At 43.6% G+C, this 20,479-nt stretch overlaps 1 protein-coding gene across 1 annotated transcript in view; it reads left to right on the top strand.

Annotated features, from left to right (window-relative positions):
* Positions 1-16,608: 16,608 nt before the first annotated feature.
* LOC310784068 (NLR family CARD domain-containing protein 3-like) overlaps positions 16,609-20,479 on the top strand; it is a 90,458-nt gene continuing 86,587 nt past the window's right edge. Inside the window, exons 1-2 of the mRNA XM_083645044.1 lie at positions 16,609-18,261; positions 18,354-18,527. Coding sequence (XP_083501170.1) covers positions 16,757-18,261; positions 18,354-18,527 — 1,679 coding nt within the window. The 5' untranslated portion in view covers positions 16,609-16,756. The remainder of the gene's footprint in view (positions 18,262-18,353; positions 18,528-20,479) is intronic.

Genomic DNA, 20,479 nt, shown 5'->3' with positions numbered 1-20,479 from the left:
GTTTAGAGGAATACCTCATTTTAAATTAACAGTTGTGATGTCATTATTCAGTCTTAAACACCAATATTTGATCCTTTTCTCACTCACTCCTATGTCATTAACTTTTTTGACCACCTGCCAATATGGCTGCTATATTTTAAAGTTACCAGCCAATTAGAATTTCCACTAGCCAAAATGTTTTTCTTTAAATAAACCAGAATATGAGTGTTAATTTAAGCATAAGTATCAGTAAGTGGCCCGGGATTCTCAAAGCCTGTGTTGAGGGTCACACGAACAAAAATGCACTCTTGAAGCTAAATAAATCCAAAACCAACAAGTTAATTATTTCCATTTTTACTTCAATGTAGAACAGTCATTTCTTACACATTAGATTACTTTTAGCCTTTTAGTCATAAAGATTACTGAAAGATATTCCATACCAGACTGAAATGTTATAACAGAAGTGGAGTATTGCCCAGAATAACATGAACATTTGGACACTTATTCAGCGGGTGCATGTTGCATTCAGGTGCACTGTAAAAAAAAAAAAAAAAAAAAAAAATTAAATTCCAGCGCGGGCCACACAGGGGGCGCTCGCGGGCCGCATGTGGCCCGCGGGCCGCCTTTTGCCCAGGTCTGAGTTAGAGGGAGCACCAACAACATCTTTGAACAACACGTCTGTTAGCAGAGTGGGTTAATGCAGCAGTTCTCGCGTGCACTCCCAGAGCAGCAGCAAGACGGAGGAAATAAATATAACACGAGGAACAGTTTCTCTTTCTCTCTCTGTGGTCAGAGACACACACAGACATACATACGTTTTCCGTGCATGTCATTGGCTGTCACCACCTGTGTTGCCTTCAGGTAACATCCTAAATTACATGCTATACATTAGCATTGGTTAGAGGGCCACTCCAGAGACCAGAATCATTCATTATTGACGCCTGAATGGGCCGCTACCAGCCCAATCAAATACATAATACATACATTTTCACAACCTGACAGGCCCATTTCGCAACGGCCCGCCGGCCATTGCACCGGTAAGAATACACTGCAGTCCAGCCGTGAACTCGAAGGTAAAAGTATTAGGAAAGGTTTATTTACAAAAACAAAGTCTCACAGCACTGTGGACCAGCCCCATCTCCTCTCTCTCTCTGGGGACTGACCCCCTCTTCCTGTTAGTCACTTGCTTTTATAGACTTCTTCTGAAGTCCCACAACAAAGAGTAGCTTTATGCACTTAGCGCCCCCTACGGCTAGGAGGGGTATTACAACAACATCTAAATGCTCTCTACAATACACATAGTGAAACCAAAATAACCATCCAAAGTAATGTTAACACTGTTCCCAGCGAGCATTTTTCGGTTGAAAAGACGTTTAAAAAACATTTAGGGTCAACATTGGAGAAAAAACGTGCAAGACAGCTTGAAAAGTTAAAGTTTTTTCACCAACTAGTAACGGGTATGGGTGGTTACATCTAGTAACCACCCGGTAACCCTACACTCTCACATCACATGCAGAGATCATACCTTTCCCTCACATTTCTACTCCTATACAGTAGGTCAAAGATTTTGAATGTAACTTAGTTTATAGAAGAAACTTGTTGATTGTAATGCCAACATCCCTCTTTTATTTTACATATAATAAATAGTGTCAACTTTTAATTGAATTAACTGTTTCAGTGTGATTTAGTGTATACTTGTGGTAAATCACTGTGACAGCACTACAGAAAGAGACTGTGATTGATTAAGCTGGCCTGTTAATGAACAGGTGTTGCCCCTAGGTTTATCCTTATTAAAGGAGGACTTACCCCCTAGATATGTATCAGAACACTGATTTGAAAATACCTATGGAAAAAAACAAGAAATTACATATACGGTATTGTCTATACTAGACTCTTTGGCTGTGTTCAAGTCAGGATTTTTTTTCGGAAATCGACGCCATTACAGTTTGCCTACCGCCTCAAAAATAATTTATTTGAGAGGGGCAATATCTTTATAAATATCAACAACTAGCCAACGCTGTTAGCCTGTATGGAAACAGCGTTGCTCAAAATGGTTGAAAGTTATATCAATTTGGCCATTCAGTGGCGAACTAGAAATTTAATTATTTTTCTCCCATATGTGTGTGCGTGGCTTGTCTATGTTACGCTAGGAGAGATTAGTGACACGAGGCTCGTTACCGCAGCACACAGCACAGTGAGGACAAATGCCCCTTTCTCAGCTTATGTAATCACAAAGCGTGATTTCTCCACGTCATTCCCTCGTCCAATTTGCCATAAATCGCGCCATCAAATCCATTTTTAACTTTCGTTTCTCCCTTTTCCATGATTCTTTGCAAAAGTTTTCCTCAGCTGCGTTCTCTCGGCTGCGTTCTCGGCTGCGTTCTCCCCCGCCTCCCTCCTGCCAGACCCTGGCTGGCGAAACAGCGTCCTGCATGCATGGGGCGCTCTGTAACCTCACGGAGCAACAAACAAACACAGAGAAATAGCTGGTGTGCGATTTTTGTGCTCAGTCTGAGATTGGGTACAGGATTGAGGGAATCCCGCATCTGTTTGCGAAGGTGCGACTGGACAGGACGCTTTTCACAGACAGGGGCACAGCGTCAGTAGCTGAGTAGCCTGCTATAGTCGGAGCGAGGTGAGTGTCTCTCAGGGCACAGCTGCAGATCTCTCCTCATCCTCCTCCGCCCATTCAGTCTGTCCAAACTCAATACCGATATAATCTCAGTATGAGATGCAGGGAAATATATTATATTAGCCGATGTGTTTAGAGCAGCGTTGTCACGTCGTAGTATAGCGTTATATTTTACATGTGCGCTAAACTGCGACGAGATTTGTTTGCGGAAATGTCAGACTGTTCCCATGCATGCAAAAGCCCTGATGCTGCTGCTGCGCGCGCCCCCGCGGGTGCATGAGAGCAGACTCTCTCCCGTTTGACTGGCCGGGAGAAAGTGCTTCCAAGTCGGACTGATAATATAAACAACATAATTAGAGCTTATCCAGGTAAGATATTAATAATGTAATGACACATTCAGCGATAAACTGTCTACAATGAAGACATGTGTCAAATATGACAACGTGGTGTTCAGTATTTTAAGAGCACAGGGTTTTTGGTTGGGACTGATTTATTGCAACACAATGCCATGTCGTTCCTTTTATGATTATAGTGGCGTTTATTGATAGTATTGTGTTACATAGGAGTTGGTAGGAAAATAACAGGCGATTGTAATAAATTAACAGGTCAAGTGACATCATGGGAATAGGCTTGGAGTTGTGAGGAGCCGAAAGGGTACAGGGGGAGTAGTGGAGTAACTATCTTGAAATCCCATAGTCTTTGGGGACAACCTGACGTCAGGTTGTACCAAATCTCCCATTCATTTGCGGGCAAAAAAAAAAGCAGTGTTCCACCCTTATGCCAGTTATGCTGCTGAAAAATGATACAAATGGCAGATTGGCAACAGTTTGGTCACAAATGTGGAAATTTTGACCAGCATTCTTCACACATCACCCCCAAAGTCATATATATTGGTTACAAGCTGAAAAAAAGTGTTTTGGAGGTAAGTTCTGGTTTAAGGATAATTTTTTTTGATAATTAATCATTTCATAAAATATTAATATTTTCGGATTAATATTTTATTTTACCCAGCTTAATTTAATCCAAATAACGAGCACAACAACGTTGATGTTGTAACCGCGTTTTAGCCAGTTGAAAAGAGGGTGGAATTAGGTCTTAGATGTTCAAAACCCAATATCACCCAGATTTCAACTAAAAATCACTGTTGAAAAAAAACAGTTTGTGCTCGCTGGGTTAGTTGTTGTTCAAGAATTCAGCTTGTGTGAGCTGAGCAAACTGGTTGGAGGCTTGTGTCACCCATTCCTTTCTGTAACTTCTGGCAAGGAATCTTTTTTCTAGGATTTCTTGAATAGGTTTTCTTGAATTGTGAAACCGGGAGACCTTTTTTGAGAGGTATGGGGTGATAGACTGTCCCTGTGTAACTGGAATGGCACACACCGTAGCTGGGATCAGTAGGGTTTTACTTCCTTCACAGGAGAAACAAAAAACAAGGTGTCACACACCACTCCATACATCTCTCTCCACATTCGGAACCAGCATATAGGTGCAACTGCCTTGTACAGTATAAACAGTATGAAAATGTGTGAATATACAATATAAAATAGAATATAAAATAAATAGTAAACAAAATAAAGTGCTATAAAATATTCAAAATACATTCACTGCAGTAGACTATCATTACATACAATTTCCTTCCACATCAACCCAATTCTCTTTTTTAGTGCAAAATATTAACCATTTAAAATAAACACATGGAACAACCTTCAGAGGAGAAACAAAAAACAATGTGTCACACCACTCCATACATCTCTCCACATTCTACAAAAAGGAATAACAGAAACACACATAAATGTACTATACACATTACACCACATGACCTATCTAACTATAATGTGACTCCGACTGGCACACGCTGCATACTGACTGCGGCCGGGGCTAACGTAAACAGAGGCACGGAGCCACTGGCTAGCACAAAGCTAACTAGCTTAACAAACTTAAACATAACAGTCTGAAAACTAAATTAAAACTCTCCACACTAAGGAGGCTTGATCAACAGGTTCGCTAGCATCTTACAGCACTCTGTATCGTACGATAGTGTAATTTTAAGATAGAGAAAAAGTAAATATAAAAATGAAAAGGAGAGAGCAAGTGAGAAGCCTGACCTACCAGAACCAGCATGGGTACAAAACAGCACAAAACAAAACAAGCGTAATTAAACCAGTAGGGTGGAACCTATTAGACGGAATTGATTTTGGGGAAGTTCACTATCAAAACATAGACATCAGGAAAAATAAATAAACTAAATAAAATATGAAAAATTGGCTCGGCTACATGTGGTTGCCATTGTTATTGATGATGAGGATATCTAGAAAGTTCATTTGGGGAGGGGTCATGAGCCATAGTAAATTTCAGATATGAATTCTAAATGTTCATGAAATTAGGAAAGTCCCTGAGCTTATCCTCTGTAGAGGTCCATATGAAAAATATGTTGTCAATGTAGCTTTTATAGGTGGAGATGTATTGTAGGAACGGATTCTTCTCAGGGTTCAGAATGATCTCCTGTTCATGAGTCCGACGTAAAGTGAAGCAAAACTGGGGGACATCTTGGAGCCCATACTGACTCCGGATACCTGCAGAAAAAAGTCATTACCAAACATGAAAAAATTGGACATCGCCGTTTCAATTAGCTCAAGCATGCACACTGTGCTAGGTGAACTGGGTGTGGTGGAGCTTTGTTCTGACAGATTGAGGAAAAATTCTGCTGCTCTTACGGGCCTCTACAGGAACATTTGTGTATAGCGACTCAATGTCCATGGTGATCGCAGAAGATGACATAGATGACAAATCCACTGAGAAAGGAACCTCCGCTCTCCGCGGTCACGGAATCACACGCAATGAACCAACTATTCACTGGAGATGCGGGGCTGGAAGGAGATAGAGGGGGGGCAGTGGAGTGGATGATATTTGTGGGCTGTTAATAGATGAGTCAAGCGAGGGATGTGCAGGGACCACTGTGTCAAATCTATTGAAAAACAGATTAAATTCACTGGCCCTGTCCACGCTGCCCTCAGCTCCTCTGCCACCAGTCATCTTGAAACCAGTAATGGTCTTCATACCACTCCAGACCTCCCTCATGTTGTTTTGCTAGAGTTTCTGCTCCAGCTCCTGTACCTCTCCTTAGATCCCTGATCTTCACTTTCAGGTCCATCTGAATATAGTCCTCACCCGATTCCAGCGCTAACTGCCCTCTTCTCAGCCCCCGTTCACACTGTACGCCGAAGAAACGCTCAACCTAAGCTCAACCTATGCTCAACCTACGCTGAACCCACAAGTTTCATTTAGGTGTCCTTGTTAACAGGTGAAGCCGTTCACACCACCGCATGTCATGCTGAAGTCACACAGAGGCCACGCCGAAGCCACACTCACACCTTGCTCAAGCCATCGTTTAGGATTCATGCCTATTTTCCAAGCGTGACGCATCAAGCCAGGCAGGCATGAAGTCAATGGGAGTTGTGGGCGGGTCCAAGGCGCGTCGAGTAGGCGCTGAGAGGAAAAGAGAAGGCTTCTTGTCTGAATGGTTAAGCGTCAGCTCCTACCTCAAGCTTCAGTTCTGCTTACGTTAAGCGTCCATGCAGGCTCCATGCAGCCCACAGAGTGCCTCCCAGGCTGTCACCTCAAAACAACCCTGGGGTGTCTCCAGGGTTCGATTTATGGGGGGACCTATGGGGTCTTGGACCCCATAGATAGAGTCTGGGACCCCATAGTCCAGAACACCTGTGGGACCCCCACAAATATAACTTTTTTATTTTTATTTATTTTTTCCTTTTTTGTGTTCCAAATAACACATTTCGATGGAAGAATTATTATTATTTATGTTAACTAGATAAATAGGCTAAATAAGAAACATGTTTTCAGTTTTCCCAAAACAACCGTTTGAATTGTTGTGTGAAATAGGCTGCATTTCACCTCCAAGCCACCATGTGCCGCCCATGAGCGCGTGTTCTACTGCTACAACCGAGTTGCAGGGAGAAGAAGCCACAACATGCAACCATCACGTGATGTAAACAGCCGCCTGAGCCAACAAGATCTTATTAATCTTTAGTATAGCGTTACCATGCCACTGAAGAAAAGGCTGAAGCTGTCAACGGGGTGTACAAGCCTGGATAGCTTCGGTTTCAGAAAGAAACAAAGAACGGCTTCAGACAAGGGACAACGACCTGTTAGTGCAACAGCTAGGTTGCTACTAGCTAGTAGGTAAGCTAACGTTATGGTCTGATGATGTAGTATTATGCCTACAGTTGTTTTTGTTCTAACAAGATGCTGCTACTGTATCTGCTGAAATATGCTGCTGTTTGTTGCAATTTGTTTTTCATTCACAAGTTCTTGATTACCTGTGCACAAGGGGTTTGTTCGTAAGGTTAGCCTACTCTGGTAACTTCCGGTCTGTTGTTGCTATGCAACGGTAGCGTAGGGGATGGCTGCCCCATTCATCTGTTTTCTTCTTGTTGTTGTTTTTAGATAGCGTTTCTTGCTGAGTGCAGAGAACTGCTCGGAAAGCAAATTGTATGAGCATTATGTATTTTTGTAGTTTTTGATTTATAAGTGCAGAGACAGAGTTAAATAAATGTTAATTTAAGTTCAGCAATTTTGTCTCATTTGTAAAATTAAATTGTTGTATTTTATCAGATGCAAGTGTAAGACTGAATAATAACATCATACAACAGTCTAAACCGAATGTTAATTTAAAATTAGATATTCCTCTAAATCTGGCTTCAAACGGCCACAATTTGAGGAAAAAACGGCCCAATTTTTTTTCGGCGGCCCCCTCCGGGGGCCACCGATTTAGGGGGACCCCATAGCTATCTGACTATAACTCGAACCCTGGGTGTCTCATATGCCTCCTGACCATCTTGTAACCGTCTTTGTGGTTTGAGGTGAGCCAGGTTGTGCTCTGACCTACCCAGAGGGAGGTGGGGGGAAGAGCTGTATGCCTCCTTCACGTTAGCATACAGCAAGCCTAGGGTCTTTTTCCCTCTGGTAGGACAGTTCACATACTGTTTGAAGTTGGGCAGTCTCTTTTTCATAGTGACGTGGTTGAAGTCGCCCAAGATCATGATAAGGGCATTCAGGTGTTTAGTTTTGAGTCGGGCTATTGCGCTGTGGGTGACATCACACGCATGTCCTGATATCGCCATGTGTTCCTGGACCATCAATTTTCCATAGTATGGGCCGGGATGACCACCCCCGAACTCATTTGATTGGTTGCCGCAACTGCTTCTTCCTGAAAACGTGCAGCAAATAAAAAAGATGTGGTTAAGATTAGGTTTTCTTATCTACCCACGACCATAACAAAACCCTAACCCTAACCAAATTGTTGCCTAAACTTTATGTCTAACCCAAATGTTTTATAAAAATCGGTGTGGTTTGACCGGGAATTGAACGCCAGTCCTCCGATAGGAAGGCAAGCACCTTACCCATTAAGCCACAGGACCAAGCTATGCTTTTTCTACATCCTAACCCTAATCTTAAGCACATAGAGATAAGAGAAGAGAATACAAGCAAAAACGTTCAGAAACCAATTAAACAAAAGACTCAGCACGCTACTCTAGCTTACTCAGCAGGAATTCCTTCAGAAGGTTCTTAAAACCGCTCAGAGCATTCACAGACTTATAGGATGCTTTCAGCTGGTGGACTCGGTGCGATTCGGGGGGGTGAAGTTGTAACATTGTTGCATTTTGTATTTGGTCTGGTTCGCTTTTGGCCCATTTCCACCGCAGGTAGTAGCGCGGTCCCGCTCCGCTCGACTCGATAAATGGTCTCATTCCACCGGTAAAAACCTGGACAGGCCGGGGTGAGTTGGGGTTGAGTCGTGCTACTTTTGGTCCCTGCTTCTTTGGGGTTCTAGAGCTGTGAACCCGGTACCATACGGTGACGTGAAAACATTATAGACGACTGATTGGTCAGGCAGAATCGTGTTTACTCTGTCTATCTACTGACTGTCAATGCAATGCTGCATACCAGTTTAGTGGGCTTACCTTCTCTTCTGTTATGTTATTTCCATCAGTCTTTTGTGTTGCTGCCTTCGCCTCTGGTGAAATAAAATCGTTATTATCGGCGTCACATAGGCAAGTGCGTCACGCGGACATCACACTGGGATTACACTTGTCGTCACACTAGGATTACACGTGATGAGGTCACTACATTACGTGTGGTGCGAGGCAGCGTGTCTGGTCTTCATCTTGAAACTAGGTCGAGACCACCATTTAATTTTAACGTTATGTTATAGCCTACTTCGGCTATAGGCGGAGGACAGATATGCGGTCGCTATGACGACCAGTTGTGGTGGAAATGAGCCATTACACACAGCAATTTATCAAGCGCACCATACTTTCTGAACAATGTCACGTGGTCGAAGCGCTCACTTGCCTATTGGACAGAATATAGAGGGGAAATCTCTCTCTTCTGCCACCTTGCTTGGCTGAGGGCTGACTGAACAACACAAATTAATCCGCGAAACACAAACCATGGAGCAACACCGCCTTTATGCAATGTTGGGATCTCTGGTTTTACTTTGGTGTTACTATCAAATAAATATTTTACAAGAATGCGCCCAATATGAGCAGCAGATGAGGCAGCGAGCTGTTGAACATCATTCTGCAGACGAGCGAGGCAGTACCGAAGATGACACAGATGAACGCAACAAATTGCATCATAAAAGTCAATATTCCAGGACATCGCCCTTCAGTCCATAATATAGCGACGTTCCAATTCTAATGCCTACTCATTCATTTCCTCTCCGTAGGCTAATAAGCACCTGCAAGCCGCAGGGCCATAGCCAGGGTTCCGAAATAGGGGAGGTCCAGCAAGGGGAGGCGGATTCTGAAAAAAATTTGAGGGTTTTTTTCCCCCTTTTTTAGCCATATTTAGAGTAATATATCATTTTAAATCAACATTAGGATTATACTGTTGTGATGTCATTATTCAGTATATTCTCTTTCATGTCACCACCTGCTCAGCTCTCCTGTCAACATAATTGTAACTAACAAACACAAACTGTTTTAGCCAAATTCATATCAAAATGACACCTACAAACACAGGTACACAACCCAAGCCGTACACAACACACAAAGTCATCATCGATAATAAAAAAAATATACAGAGGGACATTTATTTATTCCTGATAGGAACGATTGAAAAATAAAATAAAATATATTATGTTGTTTTTAACTTTACACCACCTCTTTTTGTTACTTATTGGGTCATGAAACTGAAACCATGCATATAGCCACCTGCATACCTGACTTCGGGAGCTTGGCAATTGGCATCATGCATGATTAGCCAGTAGCATCCCAACGTGTCACACAGGTAACATTACTTAAGAGACAGACTAGACACTTACTTTCTTGGTTGTTGCTAAAAAATCTGTCAGTGTCACTCACTGTCTGTCGTTCACTCGCTCACTGTCTCGCAGCTCACTCACCTTCAATTATCTCGCCAGGCAGACAGAGAGTCATCACTCACCACCATGCTGCTGCTCTCTCAGAATCAAGTTACCGCGGACGCGGCGTCAGATGACTTCCTGCCTGACCTGCCTTTCGTTTCAAAATAAAAGAGATCCCGTGTTTTTCATGCTTTTCCATGCAGATTGTTTTATTTTTTTCTCTGAAATATTAGGGGAGGTCCGGACCTCCCCGTCCTCATAGCTAGCTACGGCCATGGCAAGCCGTCTGGAGCATGCCCCACTGCGCCGTGTGGACAGCTCCGTTATGTTCTTGCGCGTGACGCGTCATATTTCCTTCTGTGAGGAACCCAAATATAACAGGGATTACAGCGATTGTTAGCAGGAGGGGTGACGCGCTGCCCCCGCCTGCATGAACGCATGATGACAGAGAGAGAGAGAGAGAGAGAGAGAAAGAGAGAAGGCAATTTCTGGCGTGTGAAATAGGAAGTGTGGCGTGTGAACATGTGAAGAGGTTACATTCCGTGACTCTCACTCAAAGGGTGAGACTTGGCAGCTCTGCACATAATGCTGCACTCCAGAAACTCCTGCTGACTCCTGGCTAACGCCATGTGCTCGTCCATCTTATTTACCAGTGATTATGAGAGAGGGGAGATACGGCTTGTATCTCCTTCTCTCCCTCCGTGCCTCTGCTACAGAGGTATATATTACCGAATGGGCCTACCGGGCCCAGGCCCAGGGGCCCAAGAGCTCAGCGGGGCCCATAATCCAGAGCCTCTTCACAGGCCACTGTGTATCTTGCCCAGGCCTGGGACGAAAATCCCTTAGAGCCCCATCCCTTTATTTTTGACAAAATGTTCCATATGCACAATTAGAGGGTTATTGTGCTTTCGTCTTGAATTGAGTATACCTGCGCTAAGCTTTCATTCATTACGCTAAGCTAACTAGGGCTCGCTATAGAGAAGAGAAGGGACTATCTTGTCTTACTATTGGGAAGATGTCAAATAGGTGAATCTGATGAAGGTCTCACGACCGAAATGTTATTCTTCTTAAACTTTTGATTGCATGTGGAGACAGTGTGCGGGAGCTTATTCTGGTAAATAGGTGAATCCTAAAATGTTGGCATGTTCCTTTAAAACTCCTCTAAACCGCTTGGGCACAACTTGGGCACGACTTCCAAAACTGACTTATTAACTCATTCCTGGCCATATACGTCTCTAACGTCTTATCAGGAGTTTGCCTCCCAGCCAAATACGTGTTTGACGTGTTTTTGTTTTTATTAGTGCTTAGAGTAGTTCAAAGACTTCCCCAGCCTGTGACATGGTATCAGGTCCCTGGCCTCAAAGACAAGCCGACAACACGTGATCAAACACAACTACCGCAGCTGTTGTTTTGAAATGGGGGAGGAGGAAAGAACAGAAAACGGAGAAACGCTGCCTTGTTGCAGAGTAGGAGAAACGCCATTGAAACGCCCCTCGGCGCGCTGCCCGAGCTGGTCGCCTTGCTGCAGGGCAGCGAACGCTGGATGAGTTGTTCGCGGTAGTCAAACCCGTGACCAACATGATCGATCCGGTTCCAGCGCCTGGTCCCAAACCCAAGCCGGACCCCGTTCCTGTGTCCCAGCCCGAACGAGACGAGACGGAGTCAGAACTTTATGAGGAGGAGGAGAACGAGGACAACACAGCAACAGACAGGATTTCCCAGGAGGAGCCATTTTCCAGAGCGCATTTGCGCCGTGCAAAGACCCGCCGGGATTACATTGAAAGTGACTATAGGCTCTTTCAAACACAGATCACGCAAAATTGTAGTTCGGGAAGCCCGTAAAGCTTGGCAGCCTCGCCACAGAAATTGCTTTCACACAGAGCCAAGCAGCACGGCCACTTTCCCGTGCTGTGGTGTACTTTGACTCTCAGCCATCACAAAGCTCCCAGTCGTCTGAAGAGGAGATGGTCACACCATCGCCAATTGTCCATGTCGAGGGCGAGGAAGACTGGACTCCAATGCGACAGGACCCTGATGATCGCGGTAAGGAGTAATTTTGTTGTTGATATATATGCATATTGTACAGACAGTACCAGTACCAGTACCAGTACCAGTACCAGCTTCACGCACAAAGTCCCAGTGATGATGTCATCACACTCACACAAAGTCCCAGTAATGATGTCATCTGTGTGTTGTGTGTGTGTGTGTGTGTGTGTGTGTGTGTGTGTGTGTGTGTGTGTGTGTGTGTGTGAGACTACACTGTCTCTCTGCATTCTATGATCGTATAGTTTACTGAGACACTAGTACACTACACTGTCTCTGTACTAAATGTGATTATATAGTTTACTGAGACACTACACTGTCTCTCTGTACTAAATGTGATTATATAGTTTACTGAGGATATGTTGCTTTTATTTCAGATGAGGAGCCGATTATTGCACAACCCAGTGAGCCCACATCTCAGAATAAACAAACTAGATCAAACGGTAAGATCTTGTTTCCCTCTTTTCCCTCTTTGCCCAATATAGCTGATCTACAAGCTTGTGCGTGTGTGCAATGTGTGTGAGTGTGCTATAGTAATGTATTTGTATTTCTATATTTTTATAACACCTATCCTGTATCCAGAGCAGCAATGGTACTGCATGGATGAAGTGCCGTGGGAGCCAGAGGACATCCCGTTCACTGCAGTTCCTGGACCGCTCAACAGTGCTGCTGCGCTGGAGTCGGACAAGCCAGTGGACTTCCTGGAACTCATCCTGACCGAAGAGCTGCTCCAGTATGTTGTTGACCAGACCAACCTCTATGCACAGCAGCAAATTGAGGCTGGCGCAACGAGTGTAAGGGTGTATTCACACCTATCTCGTTTGGAGCAGTTGTTCCGAAACGGAGAGCATTTTCCCCCTTGGTGCGGTTCGTTTGGGGGAGTGTGAACACAGCAATCGCACTCGGATGCGGGACAAAACAAGCGGACCGAGATCGCCAAGAAAGGGTAGTCTCGGTCCGCTTCCAAACGAACTCTGGTGCGGTTCGTTTGTGGTGAGAACGTGAGCCGACCTCGATCCGCCACAACAGCAGTAAACGGTGCGCATTTTTGGATAAACCAGCTGCCGTAGTCAGCTGCGCTGTGCGTAATGGACTGAAGAACGAACATTTTTATCGTTTAAAAACATCTTTCAGATCCTGTTTTGGCGACTTGTGACTTGCATGATAAACTTTGGGGGATTTTTGGATCATCACATCAGCAGTTTGAACTCAATCAACTTACCTCGGACCATGGGAAGCAACGTTAATGTGTTGAATCTCTACGGATTTTGCGTGCGGTGTGCTGCGCAGCACACCGCCCTCTCTCTCCCTCTCTCTGGTCTCCATTCAATAAATGAAAACAAATCGTGGTAATCAGAGCCAGCCTTCTTTGTGATAAGATTGTCTGGTTCAATCAGACAATCAGACTGATTGCATGTCTTCCTCGAAATGTCCGTTATTATTAAATTATTTATTAATATTTTATTCCTGACAGGACAGGTGTTCATATAGCCTATGTCTCGGCTAATCCTCATCTCCGTGATAGTAGCCTAATAGCAGAATTTGCAAGGGTCTTTGATCTTCTATCTCCAAATTCCCAATAGCCTAAATAGGCTAAATAAATACATAGGCTTACATAGGCTACATAGCATACATTAATAAATAAATAAAGATCTCTCTCTCTCTCTCTCTCTCTCTCTCTCTCTCTCTCTCTCTCTCTCTCTCTCTCTCTCTCTCTCTCTCTCTCTCTCCTCGCACGGCAGACGCCCGACATAGCCTAAAATGTAGGTCTAACAAAACGCATTTTTATAATCATATAGGAAAATCTCTGGGAATTATTTTGTCCATCCCGAGAGGCTATTAGCCTATCAGAGTCTCTGCTGGCCAATCCAGGAAGTTTGACAATACTATTTGGACCGTTTCATTTGTGGCTGTGTGAACACAAACGAACCAAGGCACAAATGCAACAATTGTATCAATTAAGTACCTGAATCGGAACAAAGCAAACGACCTACAGGTGTGAATACACCCTAAGGCTCGATGCATGGAAACCTGTTGACCTCCCTGAACTGAAGACCTTCCTAGGGCTCCTCTTTCTGACTGGGCTCATTGTAAAGCCTGACTCCCCACTGAGGTCAGGACAGCCGAATCCCTGCCCATCTTTCGCCGAAGATTGAAAACTCCTTTTCTTTTTTTTCTCTCAACTTTTTATTTTAGTTTTCAGTGAGTCCACCTTTGGAAAAAAAACTCGCCTTTTCAAGCTCCACTTGAGTCCCTCCTGAACTAACCCTTTTGATGTAGCTTCCCCCCCTTCTCCACCCCAAACCCCCCCCCCCCCATCTAGCATCTTCCCCCCCTTCTTCACCCCAAACTGCCCCCCCCCCCCAAAAAAAAAACCCATTGATGTTACTCTACTGCTGCAAGGGTGTATCTGTGTGATGATGTTCCACAGTTGATTCCACTAATGTTGACAGAATATGACATTGTAAGTCGCTTTGGATAAAAGTGTCTGCTAAATGACGAAATGTAATGTAAAGAGACACACATGGGCCTAAACTGTATTGTTGAATGTAAAAAAAGCACTTCATGTATATATATATATATATATATATATTTTTGTCATTTGTGTCATAACGAATAGTATTTACATGTCTGATGTCAATACAGTTCAAAATAAAAGAATTGAGAGCGAGTTCTGCCTGAGATTGTGTCCTTTATGCCTTTTTCTCCAATTTCTCTTCTCAGAGAGACCTTTTTGGTGAAAACAGGGTGTATATAAATGGCTATAAGTAGAGTACAGAACATGCTAAAAGCTCACTTTTTTTTCTTCTGGTGAACCCAGAGACGTACATCTTCATTTTGAGGTATTGCAAATCACTTTGGTGCTAATAGATAATTTACTGTGGGTCTTGAAAGATGACCAACAATTATGAAAATCTTTGGCCTGAGCTAAATATTGGCAGTCCTAAACTGGCCATGAATGAGTTAACAGACAAAATACCACTATGACATCACGCTGCTATGACCTCAGTGATGATGTCACAATGGCTCTGTGAACGTGGAGGCCTAAAATACGCAAAATATTGCTGTAGTGGCCCTCGTGGGGATTCATGCCAGACCCCTGAAAAGTGTCTCTGTACATTTTGGAGGTGATCGGACCAACAGTGTAGTGTGCCTTGCCACTCCAGACAAACAAACAAACAGCTCTCCAATTATAAACACCAAAATCATCATCATCATCATTTCTGTGCAGCTCTACTTGTCCCTTGCTAACTTTTCTCCTCCCTTCCTGTTCACCTCAAACTACTGAACAAAAATATAAACTTGACACTTGTTTTTGCTCCCATTTTCAGGAGTTGAAATAAAAGACACAAAATGCTTATTTCTCTCAATTTGACAATTTATGTGTTTAAATCTGTGTTAATGAGAACCGTTGCCAAGATGATCCATCCACCTGGCAGGTGTGGCAAATCAACATGCTGACTAAACAGCATGATTATTATTGCACAGGTGTTTCTTGGACTGGTCGGCTCTGAAACTCCTGGTTCAGTAATAATAACCGACTCTACAACAGCTACATTATACCTACCCAGGCAGGACCTGCTTGTCCACCTACCAGTAATGAGTAGGGGTGGGGGAAAAAAATCCATTCTCAGATGCATCGAGATGCGGACGTGGACGATTATGAATCGATTCACAAATGTCAATAATAGATTTTTTTTTAACGTTAGTTGTAACGTGATGTTGACGGAACGAAAAGGCGGAACTAAACTGTTTACGTCGTGGCGCACTGCACCAGCTGAAAGCAAAACAAATGCATGTGAACATGGCAGAACATGAAATCAGACACACCGGCTGTAGTTACTCCCAACCAGCCAACAATTTAGCAAGCAATGCTATTAAAGCATCCACCCAAATCGGAAAGGGCGAAACGAATCACAAAATCCATCGCGACTTTTATTGCCATGATGGATATACGTCCGTACTCAGTCGTTGAGAACCAGGGATTCCGCGCTTTGCAGCCGAGGTACAACGTCCCATCTCGCCGGTTTTTTACTGACAGTGATCCCCAGAGCCCAGACTGTACAATGAGACCAAAGCCGAAGTTATGGACTCACTGAAGAAACTGGGAACACTGACAGTGGCAGCTAGCGTCTCATGTACTCTAAACAAGAGTGCATTACAATGCAATTTAAATTAACTTTAATTTAAAAGTAGTAACATAGTGAGAAAAAGAAAGCATGTATTGAAAAAAAAGATGCAACAAGATGCATCTATATTCAAATCGTAGCCCTCTGAATCTAAATCTAAATCGAATCGAATCATGAGGTGCCTAGAGATTCTCACCCCTAGTAATGAGCTGAATAGAGTCCATGGAGTTGAATGTGTAAATTATCAGGAAATGTTTGGATCATTCTTTACTCGCTTCTCATTTGTTTCATCTGTTGTTTATTCTTTTATAAACTCCAGCTGCAGCCTGCCAACGTCAGCTCAAATCCAGACTGAAGAAGGACTTTCGGTGTGTGTTTGAGGGGATTGTTATAGCAGGAACCAAAAGACTTCTGAATGAGATCTTCACAGAGCTTTACCTTACAGAGGGAAGGAGTGGAGAGGTCAATGATGAACATGAGGTCAGACATATTGAAGCAGCACCCAGGAAATCACTGAGACCAGAAACAACGATCAAATGTGAAGACATCTTTAAACCCTTACCTGGAAGAGATGAACCAATCAGAACAGTGATGACAATGGGAGTTGCTGGCATTGGGAAAACAGTGTTAACACAGAAGTTCACTTTGGACTGGGCTGAAGACAAAGCCAACAAGGATATACAGTTCATATTTCTGTTCACTTTCCGAAAGCTGAATCTGCTGAAAGGGAAAAAGTTAAGTTTGGTGGAACTTCTTCATGACTTCTTTCCTGAGACCAAAGAAGCAGGAATCTGCAGGTTTGACAAGTTCCACGTTGTGTTCATCTTTGACGGTCTGGATGAGTGTCGACTTCCTCTAGACTTCCAGAACAACAATATCCTGACTGATGTCACAAAGTCGACCTCAGTGGATGTGCTACTGACAAACCTCATTAGGGGGAACCTCCTTCCAGCTCCTCACATCTGGATAACTACAACACCTGCAGCAGCCATTCGGATCCCTCCTGAATGTGTCGATGTGGTGACAGAGGTGAGAGGCTTCACTAACCGACAGAAGGACGAGTACTTCAGGAAGAGATTCAGAAATGAGGAGCAGGCCAGAAAAATCATCTCCCACATCAAGAACTCACGAACCCTCCACATCATGTGCCACATCCCAGTCTTCTGCTGGATCACTGCTACAGTTCTGGATGACCTGTTGAACACCTCTGAGGAAGGAGAGCTGCCCAAGACCCTGACAGTGATGTACATCCACTTTCTGGTGGTTCAGTGCAAACGGGGGAATGCCAAGTATCATGAGAGAGCTGAGGCAGATCCACACTGGACTACAGAGAGCAGGAAAATGATTCTCTCTCTGGGGAAACTGGCTTTTGAGCAGCTGGAGAAAGGCTACCTGATCTTCTATGAAGCCGACCTGAAAGATTGTGGCTTGGATATCACAGCCTCAGTGTACTCTGGAGTATTCACACAGATCTTTAAAGAGGAGAGTAGGCTGTACGAGAACAAGGTCTTCTGCTTTATCCATCTGAGCCTTCAAGAGTTTCTGGCCGCTGTTCATGTCTTTGTCTCATTCGTCGACTCTGGTGTCAATCTGCTGTCAGAAACACAATCAACATCCAGAGAGAAATCTCAGGGAAATCACCTCTACCAGAGTGCTGTGGACAAGGCCTTACAGAGTCCAAATGGACACCTGGACTTATTCCTACGCTTCCTCCTGGGTCTTTCACTGGAGACCAATCAGACTCTCCTAGGAGGTCTGCTGAGTCTGACACAGAGAGGAAGTAGCTCACAGGCCAATCAGGAAACAGCTGAGTACATCAAGGAGATGATCAGAAAGAATTCCTCTCCAGAGAGAAGCATCAATCTGTTCCATTGTCTGAATGAGCTGAATGACCGTTCTCTAGTAGAGGACATCCAACAGTACCTGAAACCAGGAGGTCTCTCCACAGAGAAACTCTCCACTGCTCAGTGGTCGGCGATGGTCTTCATCTTAATGTCAGAAGAAGACCTGGCCATGTTTGACCTGAAGAAATACTCTGCTTCAGAAGAGGCTCTTCTGATGCTGTTACCAGTGGTCAAAGCCTCCAATAAATCTGTGTAAGTGCATAGAAAACTGAATGGATTCAATGTTGTGAGGAGAGAAATAAATATTTTCAATGTATTTTCTTTCATCAATAATTCTCCTTCAGGCTGAGCGGCTGTCAGCTGTCAGAGAGAAGCTGTGAAGCTCTGGCCTTAGTTCTCAGGTCCCAGTCCTCTAGTCTGAGAGAGCTGGACCTAAGTAACAACGACTTGCAGGATTCAGGAGTGAAGCTGCTGTCCGCTGGACTGGGGAGTCCACACTGTAGACTGGAGATTCTCAGGTCAGATCACTGTTACTGTTCAACAGACCATTTAAATTCTGCTTTACATGCACATTCATGGAAATACATGACCTCTCATTTTCCTGCTAATGTGGTTTTTGAAAGCAGCTGAGAAACCAACATTCAGGTCGACTTTCTCTCCTCTGAGAAAATATGTCATTATTGATTTCCTCACTGCCTCTGTTGTTGAAATACAATCGATCAGTGTTGGTAAACAAACAGCTTACTGCGGGTAACTTTATAATCGGACCCTATAGAGACAGCATTTAGTGTCTCACTCTAGCCGGCTGTACTGATAACTAAATTCACTTCATTTTAAAAACTGTCACAGTCCACACAACAGTTTAACACAACATCAGACCCTTGAGCTAGCCTACTTCTGTGCTCACTCAGAATGTCAAAATATAAGCGATGTCATGTATAGTTTTTGAGATAGTAACGTTTGTTTGATGCAACTCATACTAGTTAACTGCTGCGGGGTTCCACATTTCTGGGTGTTTGTGATTTCATGCTGATTCGTCCTATGAGAAATAAATTAAAATCGAGTCAAGAACTGAAATGAAAACATGCGATCACAGGTGTGTTTAAAGTGTATTTTACAAGGGCTTCAAACACGGCTCAGCCAATCAAACCACCCAGTACTACGAACCATTACATCACTGTGTTGTCAGAAATGGGCGGGAAAATTTGGAACAGCTTAGCATCTGCAATAAGGGAATGCCCTAGGTACCCCATGTTTAGGACAAACCTCAACGAATGGCTCAAGACAAAACAAATCTGTCATCATTTAACTAGTCTATTCAGCGGGCATTCCCCTATTGCACCACTTGGTAGACTGCTGATTATTGGGGAGCTGTTTTGTATTGTACTGTGTTGTGTTGTGTGCATTATGTTTTATTGTATTGTTTTACCTTCTTTCTGTATGGTACTCTTGTGGGTTGGCAATGTGTCTTTGTGGCCAGCGCACGCAGTGGCGCAGGCCCTATAACAGGGTTTGTCCACCCAATTTACAAGCCCATTTGGGGGACCATTTGGAAGCCCATTTGTGGGTGGGGTCTAGTTCACAAAAATCACACTAACTCCGGAATGTATTGTCCGTTGCAAATGAACCTTGGTACAATTGTGCAGCTATGTACTCTGAGCTGATAAAAAAAACAATTGTGTCATTTTGACTATAGGGGGCGCTATGGCAACAATAAGTACCTGTAGCTCACAAACCACAAGAGCGACTGTTCCCAAATTGGGTACATAGGTTCATAAAATAGTCTTCTACTCTGGCCTAAAAAAGTACACCGATTGACCTCACGGTGGCGCTATAGCTTCCCTCTTTATGTTTTGGTCCATAACTTTGGAACCATAGCTTTTACGATAAACATTATTTCTATATAGACAACACCCATTTGAGTCTAACGACATTTTCCGCTATTTAGAATTTTGTCCAAAAGCATTTTTTCACAAGTTATCCTTCAAATTTTGTCAAATCTTCACCAAACCACATCTGTCCTGCACAAAACCTGTTTTGCCGTTTTTTGAAAGACCTCACTGTTTCCACACACAACACACATGAATGTATTATAATAAAATGTTTTATTAAATACAACTCAGTGGGCAACAGAATTAGGGAATGTATGAGGCCAGTCCTGAAATTCCATCAATTCGAAAGTCCGCAGGGGGGCGCACGTCAGGTCCGGAAGTGACGACACGTACATTGGCTCCAATGTAAAAATGAGCCGACTTCTCTCTCGTTCTGTGTCTTAAATAAACATTTTCCGAATGAGCTTATGGTCTGAATAAACAATTTCAAGTCTTTTTCATGCTCTCCTGGGCTCCGTTTTCTAAATTATGGTCCCATTTCGAGTAAAAGAGCCAATAAAAATTGTAACTTTGGGGGCGGGATTTTCCTTGATTGACACCAGCCACAGGAAACTAGATGATCCCAACCAGTTGCCAAG

The sequence above is a fragment of the Poromitra crassiceps genome (genome assembly GCF_964638095.1).
Source record: "Poromitra crassiceps genome assembly, chromosome: 10".
NCBI classification, from domain to species: Eukaryota; Metazoa; Chordata; class Actinopteri; order Beryciformes; family Melamphaidae; genus Poromitra; species Poromitra crassiceps.
The sequence above is the reverse complement of the archived record's forward strand: the minus strand, read 5'-3'. Positions and strand labels throughout refer to the sequence as shown.